Here is a 23,860-nt window from a genome sequence, read left to right as displayed (position 1 = left end):
TAAATGTAGTTGTGCTCAAATGAAAAAGAGAGGCTGGTAGTGCTGTTGCCAGGCGTTATGGGGGCTGTAACCTGCTGGTGAGCTTGGCGCAGAGACTGAAACCTTGGCAAGGTACCATGGTAACATTTCCATAGGCACGTTTGCGGGTTGTTTGAGGTTTTCTGGTTAAATGTCAGTGTTTTTATATTATTCAAGGAGATTTTGTTACTTCAAAATCCCACTGTTCCTTTGAAAACCTCCTTCAGTCTGCAACTTGCTCGGTGAAAAATGTGCCTGTTTTGACTGCTCGGAGATGGAGAGCAAACCTTGCAGATTAGCTCCGGGACTTACTGTACGGCTCTTTCTAACAGGGCAAAAGCCAGGGCATCGTTTCCATTCCTACCCAGAGGGAGGTGGGTGCAACTTGCCACGAACTCAGCGCCTTGAAGTGGGGGGAAGCCACAGGCCCCCCGCGCTCCCGGGAGCCTCCAGTGCAGGAATGTTGCCCGTTGCAAGGCAGCTCCCCGTCAGCACCTGCCCCTGGCCCTCAGGCTGTGCAAAAGAAGTAAAATGCAGTCTCCAGTCTATAATCAGCAGCCTGACTTCAACCCTGGTCAGCTTGGGGACCTACCTAGGTCTTTTAAGACAGGACCTGGTCCTCTTGGCTCCCCTCTCCTCAGGGAGTGGGGAAAGCAGATCGTCCCTGAGCAATCGGTTCCCCCATGGTCTGAGTTTACCGAGGGTCTAAGTTGGCATTGGAAGGAGCAGCCATAGCCAAGCTGAAGGTTACTGAATTTCTAACGTGGACATTTTGGTTAAGTCCTTGGGATATGGCATAACGAGTTTGGACAGAGCTGGGTGCCCTAGGACATACTTCAGGGTCCCAGACAGATGACAGGCACCAACACATTTCTGTAAAGCTCTTTTTGTTTCAAAATTTGGTGCTTTTCTTTATTAGCTTTCCCACAAGCAATGCTGGTTTTTGCCATTTTCTGCCACCAGTGCCGGCTCCATTTTGATAGCACAGACTCCTTCTGCAGGAGGCTTGAGCTGCTGGGATGCTGAATGCTTCTGAAGAGCGGCTGTGCATCCTGGTGTGGATGTCTGGTTTGGGAGCTGATGCTGGTTTGGTTCCTAGCATCTCTTGTTAAAACTGTAAGCAGGCTGAGAGATCCTAAATTCCCAAGGCTCTACAGGCTTTTCATTGAAAAATACTGGAATATTTTTAAAATGACGTATCCAGGCAGTGGAATTAAATCCATGATTTCTTGCTCCAATATAGTCTGGGATTTCCCCCCCCCCTCCCCAGTATTAAAATGCATTACTGGATCCCAGGTGGGAGCTGATTTTAAGCACTTCAAGCCTCAGGGGAGGTGCATTGTCGTGAGTTTCGAGTAGTCATAGAAGCAAAGGCTCAGAGAGAGGATTTCAGGAAGACTTTAATGTACCTTTGCATGCAGAAATGTATGACTTGCTGTTACTACAACTGTGCACAGAAGCTGGATGAAAAAAGCTACTGACTGCAAGGGGCTGCATGCCCGTACCCCCGGGGCCAGTGCAGGCAGGTGCTGGCAGTGGTGCTGCGTCCTGCTCCGTCCCCCAGCCCACGTGCTCCGCAGCACACTGGGTCTGCAGGGCAAGCTCACATGAGAGTTTGTAGGAGTGTGTTTTAAACCTCTTTCTAATTTGATAAGATTTTGAAGATCAGTGTAATGGCTTTTACATTGCACATGTGGTTATGGACAAAAAACATGGCTCAGTTTCTGTCTGAATACTTTATTGTGGGAGGGGAAGCTAAGGAGGATCGTGCAAACTGCTGGAAGTGTCTCTCCATTCCAGCTTGTCAAGATCCAGAGTAGCACCAGAGCTGGCATCTGCTATGTGCCTTTCTATGGGTAGGTAAAATTCCTGTCTTGGTAGTGCAGAGCAGTATAGCAGAATGAAATACATTAATTGGTAAGTGCTGGGAAATTACCGATATGCTTAATGAAAAAGAAAACCTTGTTTACGGTTTCTAATGTGCTGCTGAAGAAACTGGCTCCCAAATAAAAATACTTAAAATTAAGATTAGGATTTATTTACATAATTACTGCAAGAGAAACTCTAGGTACGTGCTAAGTAATGCAAGAGAAACCTCATGGCTTTTCTTCTTCTCTCCCCCGTGTCTTGAGGTTACTTTGCTCTTTGTGCAAGCCTGTTACAGTTTTTCTAACTCAATGAGGCAAAAAGTCATTTGTTACAGAATTAATACACATATATACACTTGCTTTATTGACTGTGGTAAGAACGTACAGCCATGTAAAAGCCAGATCATCCTTGTCATTGCTGCCGAGTGTTGGCTGGAGGATGACTCAGTAGGTGGCACTTACCTCTTTATGGCAAAGCAAGCTGATATCCCAGCACGGCTGTAGTGAGAATGTCCTTGGAGTTTGTTTCTAAAGACGCTATATCCCCCATTGGTATAAATTAGATCTGCCAAATTTGCCATATAAATTTATATTAATGATCTGTTCCAAACTGTACTGCCCAGCGTGTCCTGGCCACTTTCCAGTTTCTGTGGAAACTCTGGGCCAGATCCTCAGCTGATGTCTACGAAGCTCTGTTGACTCTGCTGATTTATATCTGCTGAGAATTTATAGTATAAAATGCAATAGGCCTATGATGGGGCTGCACTGAGTGAAACCAGCCAAGGGTATGACAAATCTTCCTCTTAATATTTCAATTAACTTTGGCAAACTTGCTTCTTTCTTGTGTATCCTAAATCAATGTGTAAGTGATGCTGACAGTAATTTCCACTTTTGTCTGCGCAGATGGCTGCCCTTCACTAGACTGCGGTGTTTATACCTGCTAAGTTTGCAAACACTTTTCTGCTACAGTCTCCCATTGAGCAGTATTTTCCCTTCACTGTCATAGTTATGAGATGAAAATGTTCTTCGTTGGGCCATGCTTGGATGTGAATTTACTTCTTTCAGCAAGGGCCACTAGAGTCCGAATGTGAAGCACTGGTGTGATGTGCATCTCCCTGGGCACTGATGCTCCAGGCAGGGGTGTTTGAACTGTCTAAGGAGTTTTGGTGCTCGGGAGCGGGGTCTGAGAGCTGAGTGTCCAGACCCTTGTGTGGCTTTGACAATCTTGCTTCTGGCGCCTGTGACTTGTTAATTGCATGTAAATGTAGCCTCCTGTGAACTATGTAATTATTATCCATAGCAAATCTCTAAGCTGAAAGTTGCAATACAAATGCTAGAGAATATTTTCCTAGGTCGCCTTTCTTCTGTCTCTGCTAAGTCTTGTCCTGTGTAAAGAAGAAGCCACTGCTTTTTTTTGTTTAGCTCCCATTTCAGACACTAAGTAAAAACTGCGATCTATCAGTTATGCACTTGCCTTCAGCCCGTGTTCCCTGTTCTAGGATGCAGAAGGCTTTTGTCCAGCCACTCTTTCAAGGCAAGCTATTGCACCCTGGAAAGAAAGCAAAGACAAATAATTAAAATAAGCCTTTCTCTTCCCTTTTCCCTTGTGCCTAGGGAGAAGATGCCATTCCACCATGTAACAGCTGGCTTGTTGTACAAAGGCAACTACCTGAACCGATCACTCTCTGCTGGCAGTGACAGCGAACAGCTAGCAAATATCTCGGTGGAGGAACTGGATGGTGAGCAATGTCGTCAGAGTTTTCCAAAGGGGGGTTGGGAACAGGGAAAGGCTCATATTCCTCTTATCGGTAGCGTTGTCACGCGGTGACCCGAAAGGCAGCTTCCCTGTGAAGCACGGAGTAAAAGGTGTGTTGGAAGTGAGATGTTTCAGCAGATGGGGAACAAAGAGAAGGCCCCAGACCAAAGTTATGTTCAGACCTGGAGGGTGACTTTAGCCTCAGATTTTGTCCTTCTGCCTGGGAATAAGGCAACTTTTGAAAGAAGAAGGCTGCTTTTTACAGGCAAAAGTTGCAAGAGAAGAAGTTGTATTTTCAATAAAGATGTCTTCTGCTTCTCCCTGCAACCTGCAGAGCTGAATCTGTTTTCCTAGACAAGTCTGCTCATTTGCTTTGTGGCCTTTAAAAAGTGAAGTTTCTCTCTGTAGCGAGATATGTGGAGGTGGCTTGTGGCTTAGAAAGCTGGAAAGAGCTTCCAGATTCCCTTTTCCAGGTCAGTGATTTGGAGTGCAGGCTGGCCTCAAATTGGCAAAGGCCACGTTATGCACATCTCCTGCCTGTAGGATCTCCCATGATTTCCCCTCCGGAAGCTGGTTGCCACTAGTCCCTTCTGCCCTGGAGATGGGCTATTAGGCCAGGTGGACTCCCGGCCTGGTTTACTGTGGGGAGGTTTCTGTTCTAGGCAATTTGTAGCTCATCAGGGTCATTTCTAGGCAAAAGTTAATATTGTTGACAGTATTGGTCTTTGAACATCATGGAACAAGTTGAAGCTTTTGGTTTGCTTCCCCAGTGGACTTTTTGTAAACCATGATCATAATCAGCAGTCTTGACAGAGAACTTAATGAGTAAATGAACAAGAAAATGGCACTAGATAGAAACAGTCCTTCCAGGACAGGTTGGAAGCATTTTGGCAAAACAGAAGAGAAAAAGGCCGCCATTTCTGCTCTCCCTGCCCTGTTTCACCTGCTGTTTGGTAAAGGAGACCTCAGTTTTCAAGCCTTTTCAACTCTGAACCTTGGGATTTGGTTTTGCAAGCTTTATATTAACTTATAAGTAGGAGCAGGATTTTCCCTGAGCATTTGTTATTGCTTCTCTCCTTTCCAATGAGAATGGGCTGTACAGGCTACAGTGTGAGATATGCAACAGTGAGATATGCAACATGTGTAATCGCTTTTAGCTAAGATCCCAGGAACACAAGGATGTTGGAGCCATATTGTGGGTAGTTTTAGTGGGTTACCAGAGCTTTGCTCAAAAGTTTGAGTTGGCGAGCGTGCGTGAAATGGCTCAGCTTCTGTGCATCCTTAAAATGAAAAATTACATTGCAAAGTTAAGCTTAGATGCGCTCCCTATTCAGGATGACAGATTTTGGCTGAGCTCAGATAGGAGGATGCAGAATGAGGTCTTGCACTTTTTTTCAAATGCGGACAGGAAGGCTCTGCTATGCCTACCCATCTGCTGCAGCTGCCTTTGAGGCTTGCAGAAAACTGTCAAGAGCTGATAGACCTGGGGCAGGGTGGCAGCAGGGCTGTGACCCCACTGTCAAGGTGATCCTGCTGTGAAACTCTTGCTTAGTTTGCTCCTCGGATACTTGCGTGGAGAGGGGTTGGTGGCCGGACGTGGGAAGGAAGGCCAGGACGCGTGCCTGACCGCAAGCCATTTTAATGCAGTGCCGACCCTCCCATGGAGCCGGCAGGGAGGGATGGGGGCCGCAGGCCACCCCAGCGCCGCTGCCAGCTCTGCAACCTGGGCCCCAGGCGTTGTCCTGGCGTTGCCCTCCCACCCGCCGGGAGCTGGTGGCTCCATCCCTGGGAGCAGCAGGCGCTGAGGCAGTGAGGTGCAGCTCCACGTGCAAACCTGCCTTCCCTAAAGAGGAGACCAGAACCTGAGCGGCAGTGGATATTGCCTCCGTTAATTAATGGCAAATGAGATGAATAGGTGTATAGGAGCAGCCTTTTAAGAAGGCAGCAGCTGAGTTGCTGCTAATGTGAACGCTGCATCCATTTAATGTGGTCTGTGCCCTATTTTAACTGCGCTATTGAACTGGAGAGCAGCAGACTTCATTCATCCCTGTTCACAAAGAGTATCCCCCTCGCTCTTCAATAGAATAGTTAGAGCTCTTTAACTAATCATCCATTTATTTTCTGGCTGTTAGACACAGGCTTCTGGTTAGAATTTAGTTATACTTTTTGACAAGCTTTTCCTTTACAAACACATATTTTCAAGAGCTTTACATCCTTGCCATGAAGACATGCCCTGGTTCTTAGCCTAGCAGAGAAGATCTCAACCTCAGGCCATTTCTTCCCACCTGTAAACACAGAAATGGTACTGGATTGATTCATTTCCTCTTGAGCCAGAGCAGCGTAAAGAACTGAAGATGAATTTCTATGTGCTCGCTACCAAAGCACAGTCTAGCCACTGGAAATCACGTGTAATATTAAGTCAGCAGTCACTATCTCACTGTGCTTTGTTAATAGTATTGAAGAAGTGCCTGGGCATGCGGGTAACAGGTTAAGGTACCAGTGTTCGCTGTCCAAACCCAATTCAGAAATACCCTTCCTGCCTCAAATGTGAATTAGCTCAGGGTGCATAACAAACTGTTCTTCCCTGAGATGTTAATGTCAGTATATGGGAGCTTCATGGATATATTAAGCTGTGATAGCTCTATGCCAATAACATATTTGCATTTAATCATATAGGCGGAGAAAGAGATGCCAAATTCCGGTTGGTATCTTTTTCAGTGGGACTTTGGTCCCAGGAGAGTTCCAGCGTATTGATGAATTCCGGTCTCATCTATTAAATCACTAAGGGTTTGAAGCTCTTTCTGTGGAAGTCAGTGGGAATTTTCTGTGATGCTCTGGTACACTCAAGGCTCCAGCAAGTGCCTGATCTGTCAGCTTTTTCCAGCAGGTTTTTCATGTCTAGCGTTGTGTGTCTCAACGCCATTCGCTCTGTAAAGGCTTTCTACAAGTGTAGGCTCTCAGATCCCGCGGCGTGAACGCGATGCCTGGGTGGAACAGAACATGACTCTTGTTGCAAGCCACTGCAATGAATACTGACTAAAAATGTTTGTTTGGAGCCCGCAGGCGATGTGTGCAGGGGAATATGGAGATCAGGAAATGAAAAAGATTTACGACTTGCAGTAATGTACAGGGAAAAGATGCCGGGTTTTTGGATGAATGTGCACAGTCCAGAGCGGCGCGTCTAGGGTGCTGCTATGCCTCTTTTCTGACTAGTTATTTTTCTCCTATGAAAACTTTTCAGACTTGCAGCAACCATCTGTCGACTTTAACTCTGCTCTGTTTTTTTCCATTCTGCTTTAAATACTACGCTGGCAGTGAGGAAAAGAGGCTGGAGAGATAGCAGGTCACTCTTGATCGCTCATCTATTCCTAGCAGTGTTGTTTGCTATTTGTGGTTCTGTAGTAGTGTGAGGGTTTTTAGAAACTGTCACCGTCACAAAGGGAAGTAACTCGCAGAAAGCTATATTAGGCGATATTTAACTTTGTAACACAAAGTAAATGACGGAGTTGAAAGTGACAGGCCATCCATAACCTGTCTCTCAGGGGCTGCGAAGTACGATGGGACCTCAGATGAATATTATTGCCATATGCTCCACAATTTCTAGGTGTGAAAATATAAACTGAGTCTGGGACAAACTGCCTTACGTATAGATTTTCTGGCCATCGTTGGTCGATACAGAATCGTGGCACTGTTTGTGGATACTCTATCATTTCCACATTCCTTTTAAAGCCAGCTTCTGTCTTCACATTACAGACTGCTAGGAATATTTTTAATAAAAAATGGTGGATGGAAATCATCATGTCAAGCTTGAGTCATCCACCTCCATAGGCTCTATCTACAGGGTACTGTCAGGAGGTAAAAACATTTCCATAGCAGGAATCTGACAAGTATCACCTGAAGGGAGGCACATGCATTATAAGCAGGCTTTGCAGAAAGCGTCTGTGAAATGCATGATAGTCAGAGTGCCTTACAGAGAAAACCCAAATGTGAACCGCAGCAGCAGTTATTTGTCCAGAAAGACATCATGATAAATCCTTACATGACCCAGATTCCTTTGAAATCAGCGGTGTCCTGCCCGTGCAGGAACAAACATTGCTGTGCAGCAGCGGGACAACTGTTGGCATCTAGTGACTGAGACCATGTAGCCCCCAGCCCACGCAGGGCCTGTGGTACTGAGACGGCTTTGGCTAGGCTAGGAGACTTTTTCCCTACTTGTAGCCATCAGCCTGGCCGGTCTGATGGTGTCCTTAAGGGTGACAACCTGAGAGAAGCTCCCAGTGCATGCTTTTGGCTGCCTGAACTGGAGATGTCAGCAGGGCAACTGTGTGAAATGGGGGCACAGCTTCTGGCTGCGGGAGCTTTGGGTGCAATCATTTTCAAAGCAAGGGTCTGGGGACTTCCTTCGCTAGGAGACTTTCCTGTCATTGTAGTTCATATGCCGCAGTACAGGATGTGCTTTGCCCAGTTTCTGCTCCTCTCGAGCAATCCCCTTCTGTTACCTGCAGAAGGTGTCTTCACTGGGTCACTGTTTTCCTCAGCTCTTGCATGAAATTCAGCAGTGAGCAGCTTTAGACTATATTGGAAAACAGCTCTCGAAATAATTAAAGGGCACGGTTAAATGATGCCCATAAGGATTTTGAATTAACAGTTGGCTCCTGCATGCCAATGGTCCAGACAATGAAAAGTGGCTGAGGATATGTTGGGGCTGTTGCCGTTTCCGGAGAGTCGGAGTCCCAGGGGTACGGCAGGGCACTTGGTCCAGGGAGCTGATAGCACCCGCAGTCTGTACAGGGTGGGAGAAACAGGCAGAAGAGTTGCACATCTCAGAGGCACACAGAAGCGTTCCCATTCTAGCCCTGACTCTGAAAAAAAGGCCAAAATTGGGGGTATTTACCCTCTTGTGCAGTATGTGGTGTCAAATGTGATGTTTCATGAATGCTGCAAGTCCCCAAAAACAAGGGGCCCTGGTGCTGCAGAGCCGTGTGACCTTGAAATCTCATTTGGGGGTTGTTATTTAGCAGAAGTCCCCATGAAGCATGAGGATCACGGCTGATTTGGATCCCAAGTCACTCTCTTGTTATCAGGACTCGATAAACAGCCTTTTGCTTGCTGGGGAGTAGGGGCTGCTGCAGGACACCCCGCGTCTCTCTCCAGGTGTCGATTTGGCCTGAGGACACCTGTTTACTAGCAGAGACTTTAATCTTGCTGATGGGCACAGAGGGTGAAGGGGCAGTCAGGTTCCCTTCAGCCTCAGCAGCAAACGAGCTGCGCAGCATCAGTGGATGAGACTGATGATCTCTGGTGTCCCAGGTGAGATCAAACGGCATTTTGGAGAAGCAGCGTGCCTGAGGAGGGAAACCCAAAGGGGAGATGTATTAGTCACTTGACTGACTCATGTAGCAGCAATAAGGCTGCCTTTGGCTGAGTCTGCCTCGCTAGGCTCTTTGTCCATGGGGAAGGGAAAAGGAAAAAAGATAAACATTTGGGAAGGTGGAGAGAGAGAAATAAGAGGGAAAGAGAGCATCCGGCTGGCGAGGCTGGAGTTGCAAGGTCCTCCCCTGGAATAGCGAGACATAGCAAGGGAGGATCTGCACGGGCATACGGCCCAGCTGGGATGTGCTGAAGGGTGCTCGTGGCCAGGGCACTGCCACGGCAGTTTCTCCAAAGACGTGTTTCAGCACAAGCTCTGGGAGCAGCCTGTTAATTAAGTGGATGAAATTGTAAAAAGCTCATTTCCTCTTTTGCAGAGTTCTTGTAAAAAGGAGGTTTATCCATAGTGTCACTGTTGTGAGTGATTAAGGCTGGAAATAGAATAATTTATGCTTTATATTGGGCTTTAATAGTGTTTTGTGTCTCTGAATATAAAATTGCAGCATCACTATGCAGATTTTTCTGTGGACAGAACTGGAGGTATCTCTGACTTCTGCTGAGCTCCTCTAGCTGGTTTTCCAATTACATATTTTAATTACAGTGTGGGTTTCCTGAGGACTCACTAGTTTCAGGTATGAAACAGCTTCCATTTAAAAATCATAAAAACTGGTGCAGCGTTAATATTCTGCATAATATTATTTTACTGGAAAATGCATATTGGCTCCAGGCGGTGAGTGTCCAGTGGAGGAGCAGAGTTGCTGATGGAGAAGTTGTGGCTACCTGTCCTAGCCAACATGCCGCCTTACCACTGACGAAGTTCAAGGAGCATGCATTCAAATCACACAAAGGGAATGATTTATACCCATAAATCCCTATGATCTGCCCTGTTGTCTAGGAGCTAGTAAGTAGTCTACAGATTTCAGCATTGTGGGTGGAGCAGCCAGCAGACACGAGGCCCCCTTCCCTGCTGCACTGCATTTGAGTGTTGAATTCTCCTGGGCTCCTTTCAGAAAGTTTTCCCCCACTTTGCACTGGCAGCGTGGTCCTGCATGCCACAGATGGACAGACGTCTGTCCATCCAGCCCATGCCTGTGGTTCAGTCCCAGCGTCACAGACCTCTCGCACTGGGCCTGCAGAAAAGCTTCTGTAGCTAAAATTAGTAGCAGTTTCCACCAAGAAAAGACAACAGTGATGCTCAGACACCCAAAGCGGTTGTGTACCAGGAGCTCTGGCTCCTCTGGATTTGACCAGGGATGAGGACTCCGGTCATGTAGGGTTTAGCTGCTGCATTGCCTCGGGGCGTGTCGGGCTTGAAGGGCGGCGCTAGGTTTCCCTGGGCCCTGGAGATCCTCAGCACGAAGGTGGTAGAAAGCTGGGGATTGGAGTACTCCAGAAAAGCAAGCGTTTTTAGCCTCTGATGCTTTACAGCCTGGGCCCTGCACGAGGAGCCAGTCCTTAGCCAGTTTGGCTGGTTGCTTACACAGTGGGACAAACCTCTTTCGGGTGCACCCTTGGGAAGGGGCTGCAGAGGCTCTGTGGTCCCAGGGGACCGCTCTCCCCTTGTCCCACACCCCTTCTGCCCATGCCGCTGGGAGCCTGGATGCCAAGGGGGGATGTTTCACCCAGACTTGCTGCCCCCAAAGTGTAAGAGCAGGCATCAGCATCATTTCTGAGGGAAGAATCCTTAGAAAAAGAGAGTATAAATAAAATGAGCTTGGCTGCCAACAAATTAGAATTACAGGGACACCATCTGGACAACAATTAAAGAGATTGTTTGAACTCCAGCTACGCTGACATAGTTATAGGAACTGGCTGGTGAGCAAGCGAGTTATTAGCGTTGGGTATTCAGATTTCCTTGGACGGAGACTGGGGGGGATTCTGGCTTGTTGTCGGCAGTGGAGAAGGAGCCTCCTTAAGCTCGATCTTGGGACACATTAACACTCCGTATTAAGGCAGTTCGGGGAAGGGAGCTGTAGTTTGTGGCTTCATCTGCTTGTTTCACCTCTCGCCTCAGCCCCAAGCAGCACTGCTGATGGAGGCCTCCGCGTGCACGAGTGTCGCCAAGACGAGCGCTCCCCAGCCCGCCGTGAATCATTCCGGGCAGATGCTCCTCGCAAGCGCTTCTGATGATCCCAGTTCACTTTCAGGCCAGGCTCTCTTTGGAGTGCTGTGATAACACACCGTCTGCATCGCCCCAGGCCATGGGTACGGAGCAAATTCAGATGAAGGACTAAACCTGCTTTAAAAGGCATTTAATCTTGCTATGACACATTTATACAAATTTTAACATGGATTTTTAATTTTTCATGCAAGCTTCTAGGCCAGCTCATTAATTTTCCAGGATCCTCAGTCCCTTGTCTTAAACCTCCGGCTTTGGGATGCTGCTCTTGTTCTAAGTGTTGCTCTGTGAACTCAGGGGGTCTCATTCTTAGCTGTCACTCTATTGCTCTGGAAAAATACTCTCCAGGCAAGGGCTTTTAGCTGCTGTATGGGAGGACAGTGGTGAGGGTGGGGTCACTGCATCCTGAGCCCGTGAGGACTTGGCGCACGCCTTGAGACTGGGAAGCAAAGGGGGCTTGATGCTACTTTCTCCCCTATTTCCTAGCTGAAGGGGAGCTTCTAGCTGGCATGGGAACCAAGGATACAGCTGGGCCTTTGCTGTGCATATGCAATCTATACAACGGGGTAGGTGGCCACGTTGCAGTGCACCCTTTCTGGCACCCTTTAGCCGTTTGAGTGCCGAGTGAACTCATTTGTGGTGCAGTCGGCCTGGCCAGGGCATCTTTCCCTGGCAAAGGGAGAAACCGATTTCTGATCCAGCTCTGTGGCTTCTGGGGCTGGACAGGATTGGCAGTGCTATGGGAACAGTGATTTCTGCCTGAAGCCATCTGGGAATGGCTTCCCATCCCAGAAATGGAAGGCATGTTTCCTCTTTTTTCAGTCGGGCAGGACGTGTCTCGGCGGTCTGGCTCCGCACCGGCGTCGCTGCGACCCGGGGTGCGGTGGGTATGAGGAGGCACGTGGTGGCACGTGCGGGTGCCCTCCCGAGCTGCAGGCTGGTGGCATGCCGGCAACCTCACCTCTGCGGAAGCAGCAGAAGGCCCAGAGGGTCAAAGTGGCCAGACCCCAACTGAAAATTACTTTTATATGCCATTTCTTCCCATTTAACAGTACAGGCAGAAGCACAAACCCAGCCTGGGTTTAACCTGCATCCCATCCGTGGTGCTCAGTGCAGAGCAAATGGCTTGCTATTTGTTTCATTTCCTGTTGCCTTCTTATCAGAACTGGAGCTTGGGGGGCCTGAAGTGCGGATTTGAGAGGGTCCGGAGAAGATGCCATTGGAGCAAATCAGGAGATGAACGGCTCAGCGTGCCAGCGAGCCCGAGCAGCACATACCTGAGCGTAAGGACCTGCGTGCTGGGGCTTGCGCTTACTAAGTGCAGGAGCAGGATGAAGCTGTGTAAAACATGAGATCTGAGGCTCTCACAAGCTCAGATCCGGTCCAGAGCACCGCTAGATATCCCGTCCTAGCAGCCGTCACATACCATGTCTTGGATGTAGTCACCATCAAGCTTTGGGTGTTCCTCCTTCAGTTAACATGATTTCAGATACTTAAAGATGGGAAGGTTGACGTGACACTCTGCACGCTGTGCACATGCCCTTTTTCCTATCACTAGCCTGTGGACTGTCAGGTGCCCCTTTGAGTTGCAGAGATCAATATTTTAGCCTGGCTGTGCTAGTTCACTGTCTTTCAGCACATCAGATTTAATCAAGTTGTAGCAAACCACAAGCAGTCATGAATCAACTTCCCCACCTCCATCAGGGCAGCTGCCTCACCAGCCCAAAAACATTTATGACAAAACCTCTGTTCTCCACTGCATTTAAGTGCTTTCTATAAAGGAACATTCAAGAATGGATTTGTTCCCTAAATAACAAGGTTTAGCAGTTAGAGGTTCTTACTCAGAAGCTGGATTCCAGGAATCTGGTTCTAGTTCTTCACGGGGATGTTTTGGCGGTCACTGATCTTCTCATACCTGTTTTACCTCAGAGTAACACTCTTCATGAATCGTGGATAGTAATAGGTCCACCATTGCTTGGGGTGCTGTAAGACCTCTGGATTAAACATCATCCTTGGCATTTAGCTCCACGTGAGCAACGGCTTAGCTTTGACCCCCAGCACCATGGTGCCGTGCCTGTCTCACAACTGAGCTTGCTAGAGCCCGCTGGGGACACAGGAGATGAACGATGCAAGTGAATACTCCGTCTGAGTGCAATGCTATACAAAAATGGCAGAGAGAAATACTCAACGATCCGGAGAGTATTTCACCTGGTTCTGTTGCACGTGATGACTTGAACAGATACTGATTTATTTACTTTTTTTTTTAAATACAGTTAAAAGCAATACAATGTCAAGGTTAGTGTTCACGGCCGCGGTGTGTCTGTTGGGGCATCTGCTCTGTGGTGTCAGAAAGCATCTCGAACCTGCTGAGTTGCCGGGCAGAAGCCAACGCTGGCAGCTGCTTTTCATGAGGCTGCGGGACCGCGTCGTGGTGATGGTGTTTGTAGTCTCCATGCCGTTGCCCCCACCTGTGAGAAAGTGCATTTATCCTGCTGAGGGGGAGGGCGGTGACTCACTGCCTGGGCTTGGTGGAGTGAGAAGTCACTTGGGGAGGTAGGAGTCCAGATGAGAGAGGCGGACTACAGTAGTGCTGGGATTTAAACAAAAAGATGGCCCTGGCCATCCTAGTGCTGCCGGCCGTCTCCCTCCAACTGCCAGGCCGTTGAAACAGAGAGGCCAGCTGCTGGAAATCTTCATTTTCCAGTTTCCCTCACCAGATTATGGGTCCTGCGAGCCATCAGTGGCCAAGGACACCAGACGAGGTAGCGCATCTTGGCCCTATCTGAGATGAGACATAGGTGCAAAATGCCAGGGAAAGGGAGCTGGGGCTGCCTGTCCACTCCTCGAATGGGCTGTGCAAAAATGCTCCCTGCCAGCGTTTGCCCTAGGCAGTTTCCCGAAAATCCAGAGCTGGAGAAGGCAGGAGGAGACGAGAAGGGGTAGCAGGGCAGATGAAAGCGGGGCTGGTAGCCCAGCGGCTGAGAGACGCCAGGAGTCGGGGAGGAGGCTGGGTCACAGTCAGGAGCTGGGAGCAATGGTGGCCTGGAGGATGGGGAGGAAGCGTCCTGGAAAGGAGGGTCGCTGAGTGCAGGGCAGAGATTTGAGCCTGAGAGGGGGCGAGAGGACAGGCGGCTGATGAGTGGCTGCATGAAGTGTTGGGTCAGCTCTTCCCCGGCAGCCAGGGCTATGTGCAGCAGTTGTCAGCTTTTGCAGGACCCCGCAGATCCCAGCCACCAGCCAGATGGGTGCAGGGGGAAGGAGAAGGAGCCCAGCTGGGAAGCACTGGTTTTTCTAGCGTGGCTGGCTTTTGCAACATCAAAGGGGATCAGTACAGACCCTTTGAAGTCAGACTTAGCCTCTGCAGGCCTATGAAAACAAAGGGGTGCAAATCTCCCAGGGTGACAGTGATCCTCTGAGGAGCTGGGTGCCTTCTAGGATCACAGAGAGCTTTGCTAGTGAGGGTCATCTGGATACAGTGATGTGCCTGGCCCTGTGCACCCAGGAGCACCTTGCGCCCAGGCAGGGAGCAGAGAGAGTTGCCCATAGTTGAAGAGGTTGGACTCCAGCACAAAACTCATGATTGCTGACAGAAGCTGTCACAGCCTTTGCTCCCCGTGTAAGTCCATGGATGGACCGAGCTGCTGCTCTCTGGGAAAACTCATTCAGAGATTCAACTTGGAGGGGGGCTGTAGCAAGATGGTTTGGTGCCTGGAAACCCTCCTCTTCCCTCCTCTCCTCCTCACACATGCAAGTTGCTCCCATACTCTGTCCACTGGCCTTTTCCGGGTGGTCACATCCTGGGCAGGCGTCCCTCTCACACCACCTTGGCTTCTCTGCTCTGACGCTTGCTATCAGGGGTGTTTCCAGGAGTGCAGGATGCACAGTAGCTGACAGTAGCTCACCGGAGCTAGTCAGTAGTGGTTCCTAAAGTGCTTTGTGAGCCTTCAGCACCAGAGCAGCTACTGCCGTGGAGGGGGCATGGGCTGAAATCACTGCAGTTCCTAAAGTTGATGCCAGGGGTGAGTCTGGCTCAGCCTATTCCCTCTCTGAATGAAATGAATTAAAATGATGCTGCTTTTTTGCAGTCTAAGGTCAGCTCAAGGTCTTGCACATCTTGCATCACTGGGTGCTGCTGCTGTGCATGGTCCTGTGCTCTCAGTGCCATAGCAAGGGCTTGGCTGGGATTCTGGGGTGGCACCGTGGTCTTTGCGCTGGGCTGGTTTTTAGAGGGCAGGCTGAGTGAATAACCAGGAGCTTGCCCTCTGCTTTGGGCTCCGATTCGTATAGACTGTTGAATGACTGTTGTGCCCTGGGTCCAGCTGAGAGGGATTGCAGTGATGCTGTTAGGACCAGCAGCAGGACCCGTGCAAGTGTGAAGCAAAGTCAGCTACACCCAAAATGTCTCATGACTCGAGATCATAGACTGCTGTTTCTGTGGGGATCTGGTATGCAGAGTCCTGATGCCATTAAAAAGAGGGAAAAGTAGATAGGATCAAACATCTTTCTGGGCTTTGAAAGAGTATTGACACACAGTGGCTTACTCAGCCCCACATCGTATCCTGCCTGGAGCAGAGACACTGCAGGCAGCACTGCAGCCCTTTGCAGGAACGACTGTAGGACAAGCAAGAGCAATAAAAATAAGTTTCAGAAACCTTACCATTTGGTATTTTCGATTTTCAGTATTGCAGAGCAACACAAAGTCATACTGTTAAAATGTTTTGTTTATTTTGATAAGAATTCTGTTTAAAAACAAACAAACAAACAAAATCAGCCAAAGCCTTGCTAGTGAAAAGATATTTGTCTCTCTCATGTTCTTGAATACATACCATTATAATGTCATTTAAGAAAAGTCCCTTTTTCTAAATAAGCCATTAGAACACAAGCCCATTAGCAACCTCTGGGATGAGGCAGTATTTTGTAGTTTGAGATTATTCTTTTGGGCAATTTCTATTTAATTTGCTAGGAAATACAAATATCATTACATTTCTTTCAGCTGAATCCTATCCAGGGCCATGGGGTTTTGTGAATAGATTTCGATGGGGAGGGTAAAGAAACATGGCTGTTTAATTGATTGTAATTGCTATTACTTCCCTAAGGTAGAAAAGATTTGAAGCATTTTTTTTTCCCTCAGCAATTCTTCATGTTTGCACATAAGGGGTAAATTGTGCTTTGCAGGGACACAGTAATTTTTGCCTTTGAAACGTGAAACTATGTTTGCCAATGTGTCTGATGGATGAAATGTCCATCACAGCTACTTAAATGTTACTCGTTGCTGCTTTGTAAATATTATTTCAGTGTTGCAGAAGGAAAAATGGGAAAAAGAGAGAGAGAGTTGGAGGACGTGGCTGAAATGACGTTCTCTCCTGCTTTGCCTCTTAAGGTGGGAATTTTTGGCCAGCCTGGCCTCCTCCCTGGCTTTGGGAGGACATGTGAATGTCTCCTGCTTCTATGTATAAAAATAGTAGAGGTAACATTGTCTCTGGTTGCATAGTCTGGAGGAATCAAATCTACATCTCTGGGTCTGAAAACAAGTGTTCATTCTGCCTAGGTTAACAGCCCTAGGATTGGTGCTGCCTCCCAAATACAGCTGTGCAAATAAGGGAATTTTCAGTTTCCCAACAGTTAAAAAAAAAAAAAAAAAAAAAAGGGGGACCCATCTCAGTTTAAGCCAAATCAGCATATTTTTATTTTTGCTTTTTTTCTCCCACGCATTGGAAACCGGGAAAAAAATCTCATCCATTCCAAAATGAAGTGTTTCATATAGGCTTTGAGCCTTTAAATCATTTCAGTTTTGAAGGTGTGGTAAACTTGTAAATTCTGGATCGCCAAGCCATGTGCTGCCATTAAAGAGTCAAAACAAAATGCTTTATTTCTCTAAGAGCCTGGTCTTTGGAACAAGTAGTTCATGCAACTGCTGTGAATTGCAGAAGTGTTTCAGAGAGAGACTAAGTCTGCATTTTTACTGAAAAATGTTCCGGGAGACAAGTGTTACTGAGCTGCCACCTTTGAACGCTCCCCTGCGCAGGCACGGGCAAGGTGCTGTGGCGAGGCGAGGAAGGAGCTTTGGGCAAGGACCTTGCTTTCTGCGCCCCGTGATCTCCGTAGCGAGCACCAGTTGTAACGTGCTGGGTGCACGTGCGGGGTCGGTGCAGTCCCGTCGAGGGTGTGACGGCTCTGGGTGTACCAGGCAGAGGGACGCGCTTTCGTGATTACTACTGCAGCACCCGTGACACCCAGCTCCCCTGCCGGGCTGCTCTGCCCCGCGTCCGCTTTGGGCCTCCCTGTTCCCTCGCTGAAGGCTAAAGTAAGATTAGGAGGGTGCTGGGAAGAGGGGGCACAGAGATGTGGTGGCCTGGTGCCACCAGAGAGGATGACCCCGTGCCCTGAGGGGGCAATTGAGGAGCGATCGCGGCCACTCAGGTCCGACTGGGAAGGATTAGGGCCAGGAGAGACTTTCCCCCGCAGGGACTCCTCCTGTCCCCAACAAGGTGAGGAGGGTCGCAAGAGCTGGTGGCATCGTGGCTCTGCCCATGTCACCCTGCAGGAGCCCACGGGGCTCCCCCCAGTGCCAGGCGCTCTCCTGCAACGCGTGCGAGTTTGCTCTGGTTGCATCACACACTTGCAGCCTGCAAACGTCACCCACAGAGCCGGGACCGTGTTCGAGAGGGCTTGGTCCTCCGCTGCAGGCATTCAACAAATTGCCTCTCAAGTCCTTAATTGCTTCGTTGGGGAGCTGCCGTCAGCCCGCCGGGGTCTGCTGGCGAGCCCGCGAGCAATGGGCGTTTCACGGAGAGCGTTTCAGCTCGCTGGTGGTTCCGAGCAGTAAAAATATATGAGGTTTGGTTTGGATTCAGATGCAAAAGGAAAGCAGACTTCCCCCCCTCTCCCCCTCCCCTGCCCCTATTTTGGGGCTATTTAAAAGGTTAGGTAGCTGGTGACTCCTTCAGCATTCATTCCAGTTGCCTTCCAGGCTTGTTTCTCAGGATTTAATATATACCCCATTTCCTTTTTATTCTAGCTCTGCTTTTTCACAATAGGGAGTGGAATATATGGACCAAAGAAAGAGAAGCAAAATAAATAAAGAGCCCAGTTAAACACAGGGCTCTGGAGGGAGGTTCTAGCAGGCCTTAGACTTGCTTGCTGTCCTGCACCGAGATCTTGCAACTTCTGCCTGCCCTCTTTTTGTTGTGATAATAGCAAGCAGGAGCCGTGCTTTGGTTTCTGTAACTCCGATTGATAAGGCTAAGGGATTGTTTATCCCTTTAAGGGCAGAAGTCAGATCAGTAAAAATCCGGAGGGAGATTGGATTAGACAAGCAACCTCTCACTTAAGTTATTTTATCATTCAATCTATTTTTTTTAAGAGGGTTTCTTTTTGAGCAAGTGATTGGAGAAATTTTTCTGCTGGTTAAGATTATTGTCATCTTCTGTGTAACGGTGTGGACAGTCAAGGCTTTTGGCTGGAGTATGTGGACACCTTGCGTCATGTTGCTATGGCAGGGAAGGAGTTTTGCTGGGTGATAGTGCTGACTCAGTGACACACAGGGTTCCCTCCCTCCCTGATATTTCTGGTGGTGTTTATTTGCAGCAACAGAAACCTGAAGCTTCTGTTTTCAGGTAATTTGTGCATTGCTAGTACATTCAGACTCTTTCCAGTGCATTTTGTAGCACACAAGGAATTCAAGTTTGGAATCAGAGAATTAAGTCTCTGCAACTAAAAAGCAGTTCTGATCACTTTTTAACCTTGTTGCGGTGTGTTTCTCCATTGGAACAATGTTTAAACCCAAATAGTACACACCCCTGAATTTTCTTACTTGCTTGGATATGTGGGAGAAGCCTTCTGTGAGGTGTTTCTCAAGAGGCAGGAGGGTAGATGTCCCACTCACACAGCCAACGGAAAGACTGGTTTCACCTTGTAAAGTGACTTGTCTTCAAAGTGGAACGTGCTTATTTTGCAAATATGAAATTCTGATCCCATTGATGCAAGCAGCAAAATTCCCATTGACAGAGCTAGGCTTTCGCTCTCTGTAGTTTAAGAAATCGGATAACTGGCTGATCTCCTTAGTGCCTATTTCCTTTTCTAAAGAAAAGCTTTTTAGTAATGTGACTCCTAGAGAAAGTTTCATCCTCAAAGGCTGAGTTTTGGTGTCTTTAACTGCATGGAAAAAGTCTAGACATCACATCTCGCAATGGGGTACTCTCTGGGGTGTAGCTGCGTGTGTACATGTTTGTACATGAGTGCATTCAGTTGACAGAGATTTTAATATGTCACTTGTTGACAGCACATAGCCAGTCTCATCCCTGTTTGTAATGAACCTAAGCAAGCCTGCTAGAGAAGGGTGAACTGGCAGACCCAAAGCTGGTGTAGGTATTTGGAATGAGAACTGGTGATGGAGAAAAAATAGGCTCTTCTGAACCTTAGTCCTTCTGAGAATTATCAACATGGAAATCTGTGTTTCGCTAGTCATCAACCATCTTCCTCTAGTTCCACTTACCTCTTCTGGCACTTCTTTGTGAGGCCTCTGGGCCTTTGATGGGATGGGAGGAAAAAGAGCTGAAAGAAAGGACAAGATCTGTGAACATACTCATTTTTGCTCCAAAGGCAAAGCTGGTTTGGTGCCAGCTTTGACATTCTCTGTCCACCCACTTTCTATGTCTCCATCTTCAGCCTCATCTCTACTTTGGCTGAGGATAATTGCAAGGCTGTCCTTGACTTCAGTGGGAACAGGACTGGGCTCTGGCCTTGCAGAGGTGTGAAACAATTTATCCAAGCAAAGCTTCCAGAGGCGAGAAATCTCGGTATCATTCACAGCTGTGGGCATAGACCCGGATCCATCCCCACTAACCTGCAGAACTAGGTGAGTAGTCTATAACATCTGATCTCCTTCTTTTGTCTATGAGGAGAGAAAATATCTTCAGAGGATGATCTCTGGTATTTACTAGGAAGCCCACTAGCTCTGTGGCCATCAAGGGACCTTTGACTTCAAACTAGGTTTGAAGCTGTTTGCGACAATTCTGGACAGCTGTGACAACATATATGGATGACGGCTCAAGAATGTGCGTAGCAATCTGTAAGCCATAAATACTTTGTGAGTGCTGTAGTGGCTTTTTAATTTCAGTGGGAAAACCGGAATGTGGCAGCCAGAATATATGATTCGAAAATAGTAGTAACCCTTTTGGGAGCAGGAAATGTTACTCCTCTAAGAGCAACAACCCCAATTAAATGGAACCTTTAAAGAAGTGAATAGCTAATTACCTAGATAAGGATGAGGCAGACTCTTGCACATGAAAAACAGATTTATTGGGGAACTTTTATCTATGTACATATGTCCAAGATGATTTGTTTTCTTGATGCAAACCCCAAATTGTCTGTGCTTTGTAAATATTGTGGTTGATGGCTGCAAAGATTTCCAATGAGATTAAGTTGGAAGGAGTGATATGGTCAACTGCAGTTACCAGCATCGGTATGGGAAATGGCTCATGGCTTTACTGCCGTCATTGTACTACAGATGCAGCCGTGGCATCTTTGTCTTTGCTTGTGTTGTGTGGGGCAATACCGTGGGTGCACAAGTGTGTCCTGTGCTGGCACGGAGGGCCCTGCGCATATCACTGGGCAACTAAGCTAGATCCTGGAGCCAAGAGGATGCCCTTCTCTGCTGTGGCCTCTTCTAATAAGAATTTTCAGCACTTCTGCACATCTCCAAATCATTCAGGTTTTGATATTAATAAAAATAGCGAAGAGTTTGGAGGTAGTAGTTTTGGAATCTATAATATTTAATTTGCACAAACCTTCATGTGGAGTTTAATTTAGACTGATGAGAGAGGGAGTTTTATGAGTATAAAAATCCATTAATTACAGATCCTGTCTTAATTATAAATGGCTTTATTTAAAAGTGAGTTTTACAACCAAAATTAAGACTTGGAGCAATTCAATCAATACAAACATCAATTAGACCCGACTTTGTACTCCAATTAATTTATAAAGCTTCCCAATGAAGTGTAAAAAGTGTACCACTTTGTACTCATCTTTCTGCCTTACCCAGGAATCGGGAGGTCTTTGTGATTTCATTAGTAGCCTCCTAACAATAAGCGTGGCCAGAATATCAAACCTTACAATGGTCTGCTTTTTTTCCCAAATAAATCAACACAGTTAACTACTAAAATGGCCAAACAAAGCAGAAGTGTAGAGGAAAATAGACACTCTTGATGGTAGTCCAACTGTGGGGTTTTTTTTCATTTTACTGTAGTTTCTAGAAGTCTGTGGTCCCTCTGTGGTAAGTGCTGTACCACCAGATAGTCTCTGCCCCAAGGAGCTCTGGAAGCCTCCAGACTAGACCACGCTCACTTGTAACCCACGTCCATGTCACCACCCGATTTCTCTAACTCATAAGACTTTATCTCACGGGATTATTCTTATTCTAATTTCTGTGGCATGCTGCAGCACTTTACAAATGCAAAAGCTCTGTTTGGGTTCAGTATTATCATCCTGATTTTAAAAGGCAGGTAAAGGTCAGGCACAAGGGATGCATGTACAGTTCTGTTCTCAGCCATGGCTGTCTTATCCTGCACCTTTCCAGCAGCTTTAGCCACCTGGAGTGTTTGGTGCTGTATCTGCTGACTCAGGGGATATGTGTCATTTATAATTCTTGTCGGGAGCCGATGAGCCAGCCCAGCTGAAGAGTGAGGATCCGTTCTTGGTCATGTAGCATCATTTACTTGAATCTCTGCTGGTATCTTCAGTCGCAGCTGCCAATGGTGCTGAGCCTACCTAGAATAAGAGTGCATAAAACAAGCTGTTTTTCAATACCAGAGGGTGAAGCAAAAGGACCTGAGGACTCCCATGAGGAAGTGGGAGCATTAACAGATGAAGAAAAACATCTTTTTGCTTCTGAATGGAGTGCACATGATCTGCAAGCTGCTAGGAAACCACAAGCCTCAATTCCTGCAGTGTTGTCCGGGCATTTGCCTTTCCTCAGCAGAAGGATGCTGTTCACCCTGTTGGAGATGCCACGTGCAAGGTGTAGTGGCAACAATTACGCCTTAACTTAGGAATAGTTAAACCTTTAATGCAGGACTTAAGAAGCTATGGAGCTCTCTGTAAGCTTTCTTTAGTACAGGACTTGTCCTAAGTGTCTTCCCCTCTCACAGCTCTTTGGGGCAGAGACTCTCTCTTCCCATCTGGTGGTACAGCACTTACCACGTGGGACCCCGGTCGTCTTGGGCCTGCAGCAAAATGAACAAGAAACCATTATTTGACCATGTGTGAGCTCATGCAGAAAGCATGGAAGGGATGGAGCCAGGTGCTAGTATAGTTTGTATTTCACTTCTATTCAAAACCAGGTGTTTTAGTAAAGCCAGGCTCTGGGCCTTGTAACTGTTTGAAGCTAGGAACCGAAAAGCGAGCGACAGGCAGGCAAACACGGCAAAAACCTGCTCTGAATTATCATAAGCTTTTTTGTTGTTTTAAACCCTTTCAATCAGAGCCATTTGTACTGAAGCAAATTCTCCCAAGATATTTTTAGATGATATGAGCAGAAAAATATTACTCCATAGCAAGCTGTTTACAAATCTGCTAACCTTGTTTAGTGCTAGTAAAACTCTCAGCTTGGTGTGCTGTGGATCACGCTAATTACTTGACAGAAATTACGCAACGGTGTCTTTCTGAAGTGATATACATTGGCTCGGCTCTGCAGCTGGGCCCTTGTACAGCATTTTATATAATTAACTGTGAATGTTTCTGCAGCTTTTCTATTAAAATAGGGCGAGCGAGGCAAGAAGAGGCAGACCCTGCCAATTACCAGCTACTCTGTCTTTTGCTTCACACGCTCATTTCTGTAATGTGGCCGTTTGGCAAATGGCATTCCGGCCGTTATCGGCTGATTTGATCAAGCATTGAAGGCACCGCAGGCCAAACTGCTGCTTCTGCCTCCATTGAAGGTTGCAGGAAAAAGGCCCGGTGGGTTCCAGCTGGGGATGGCCGAGGTGGACAGCCTGCTGGTAACGGGACATGCAAGATCCCGGGTAGATGCCCTCGCCCATCATGCGTGTAGAATTTAAGAGTCCAAGTGTTGCTCTCTGTCACTTACTGTCTGGGCTTTGAGTGGCTGCGAAGTGAGGATAGCAGCCATTCCCCATCACATCTAGGCAGGATAAATGCATTTAACAGGGCTGCGTTCAGGTGCTATGGTATTAGGGCTATGTGAATATACTGATGGGTAGATACAGGCTTCCTTAAGAGAAAGAAGAGAGGGAGTTCCCAATCCCTCGCAGCGGACCTCACTGGCCTGTCCCTCCCATGGGAGTTGGGCACAGGGAGTGTGACTGACCTTGTAGCGCTGGTGACCCGCGTGCTATGATCTCAGAGAAGCTCCTGTTCCTATGGGAATCGCTTCCAGTACTGCTGGTGACTGCAGTAAGGGTGTGTGGGATTTCCACTTTGAATATTTAGGGGGTTGGTTTGTGGTTTGGGAGGTCGCTTTGGTTGCTTCTAAAGGTTTAGTGAAAGGGGCTCAGCAGCAAACCAATACTTTATCCCAGAGTGATCGGAAGGATTTGATAGAAGCTTGGTGCTTCTGATAACTGATTAGTGTTTAGCAATGGTTAAGTGGGCCAAATTGGAAGGAGGTTTCAGGGGGAGTCCTGAAGGGAACTATTCTCAGGTTCATTTTCTCAAGCGTATTTGTTAGTGACATGGATAATGGACTAGAGAATATGTTAGGCTGAGAGAGGT

The 23,860-nt window shown here is 47.5% G+C and overlaps 1 protein-coding gene across 2 annotated transcripts in view; it reads left to right on the top strand.

The window, feature by feature from the left end:
• CALN1 (calneuron 1) overlaps positions 1-23,860 on the top strand; it is a 145,884-nt gene that overhangs the window by 11,381 nt on the left and 110,643 nt on the right. For both annotated transcript variants that reach the window (XM_064523458.1, XM_026107271.2), the window contains exon 2: positions 3,501-3,625. In XM_064523458.1, coding sequence (XP_064379528.1) covers positions 3,508-3,625 — 118 coding nt within the window. In that variant the 5' untranslated portion in view covers positions 3,501-3,507. The remainder of the gene's footprint in view (positions 1-3,500; positions 3,626-23,860) is intronic.

Source organism: Dromaius novaehollandiae, chromosome 19 (genome assembly GCF_036370855.1).
Source record: "Dromaius novaehollandiae isolate bDroNov1 chromosome 19, bDroNov1.hap1, whole genome shotgun sequence".
Taxonomy (NCBI): domain Eukaryota; kingdom Metazoa; phylum Chordata; class Aves; order Casuariiformes; family Dromaiidae; genus Dromaius; species Dromaius novaehollandiae.
The sequence above is the reverse complement of the archived record's forward strand: the minus strand, read 5'-3'. Positions and strand labels throughout refer to the sequence as shown.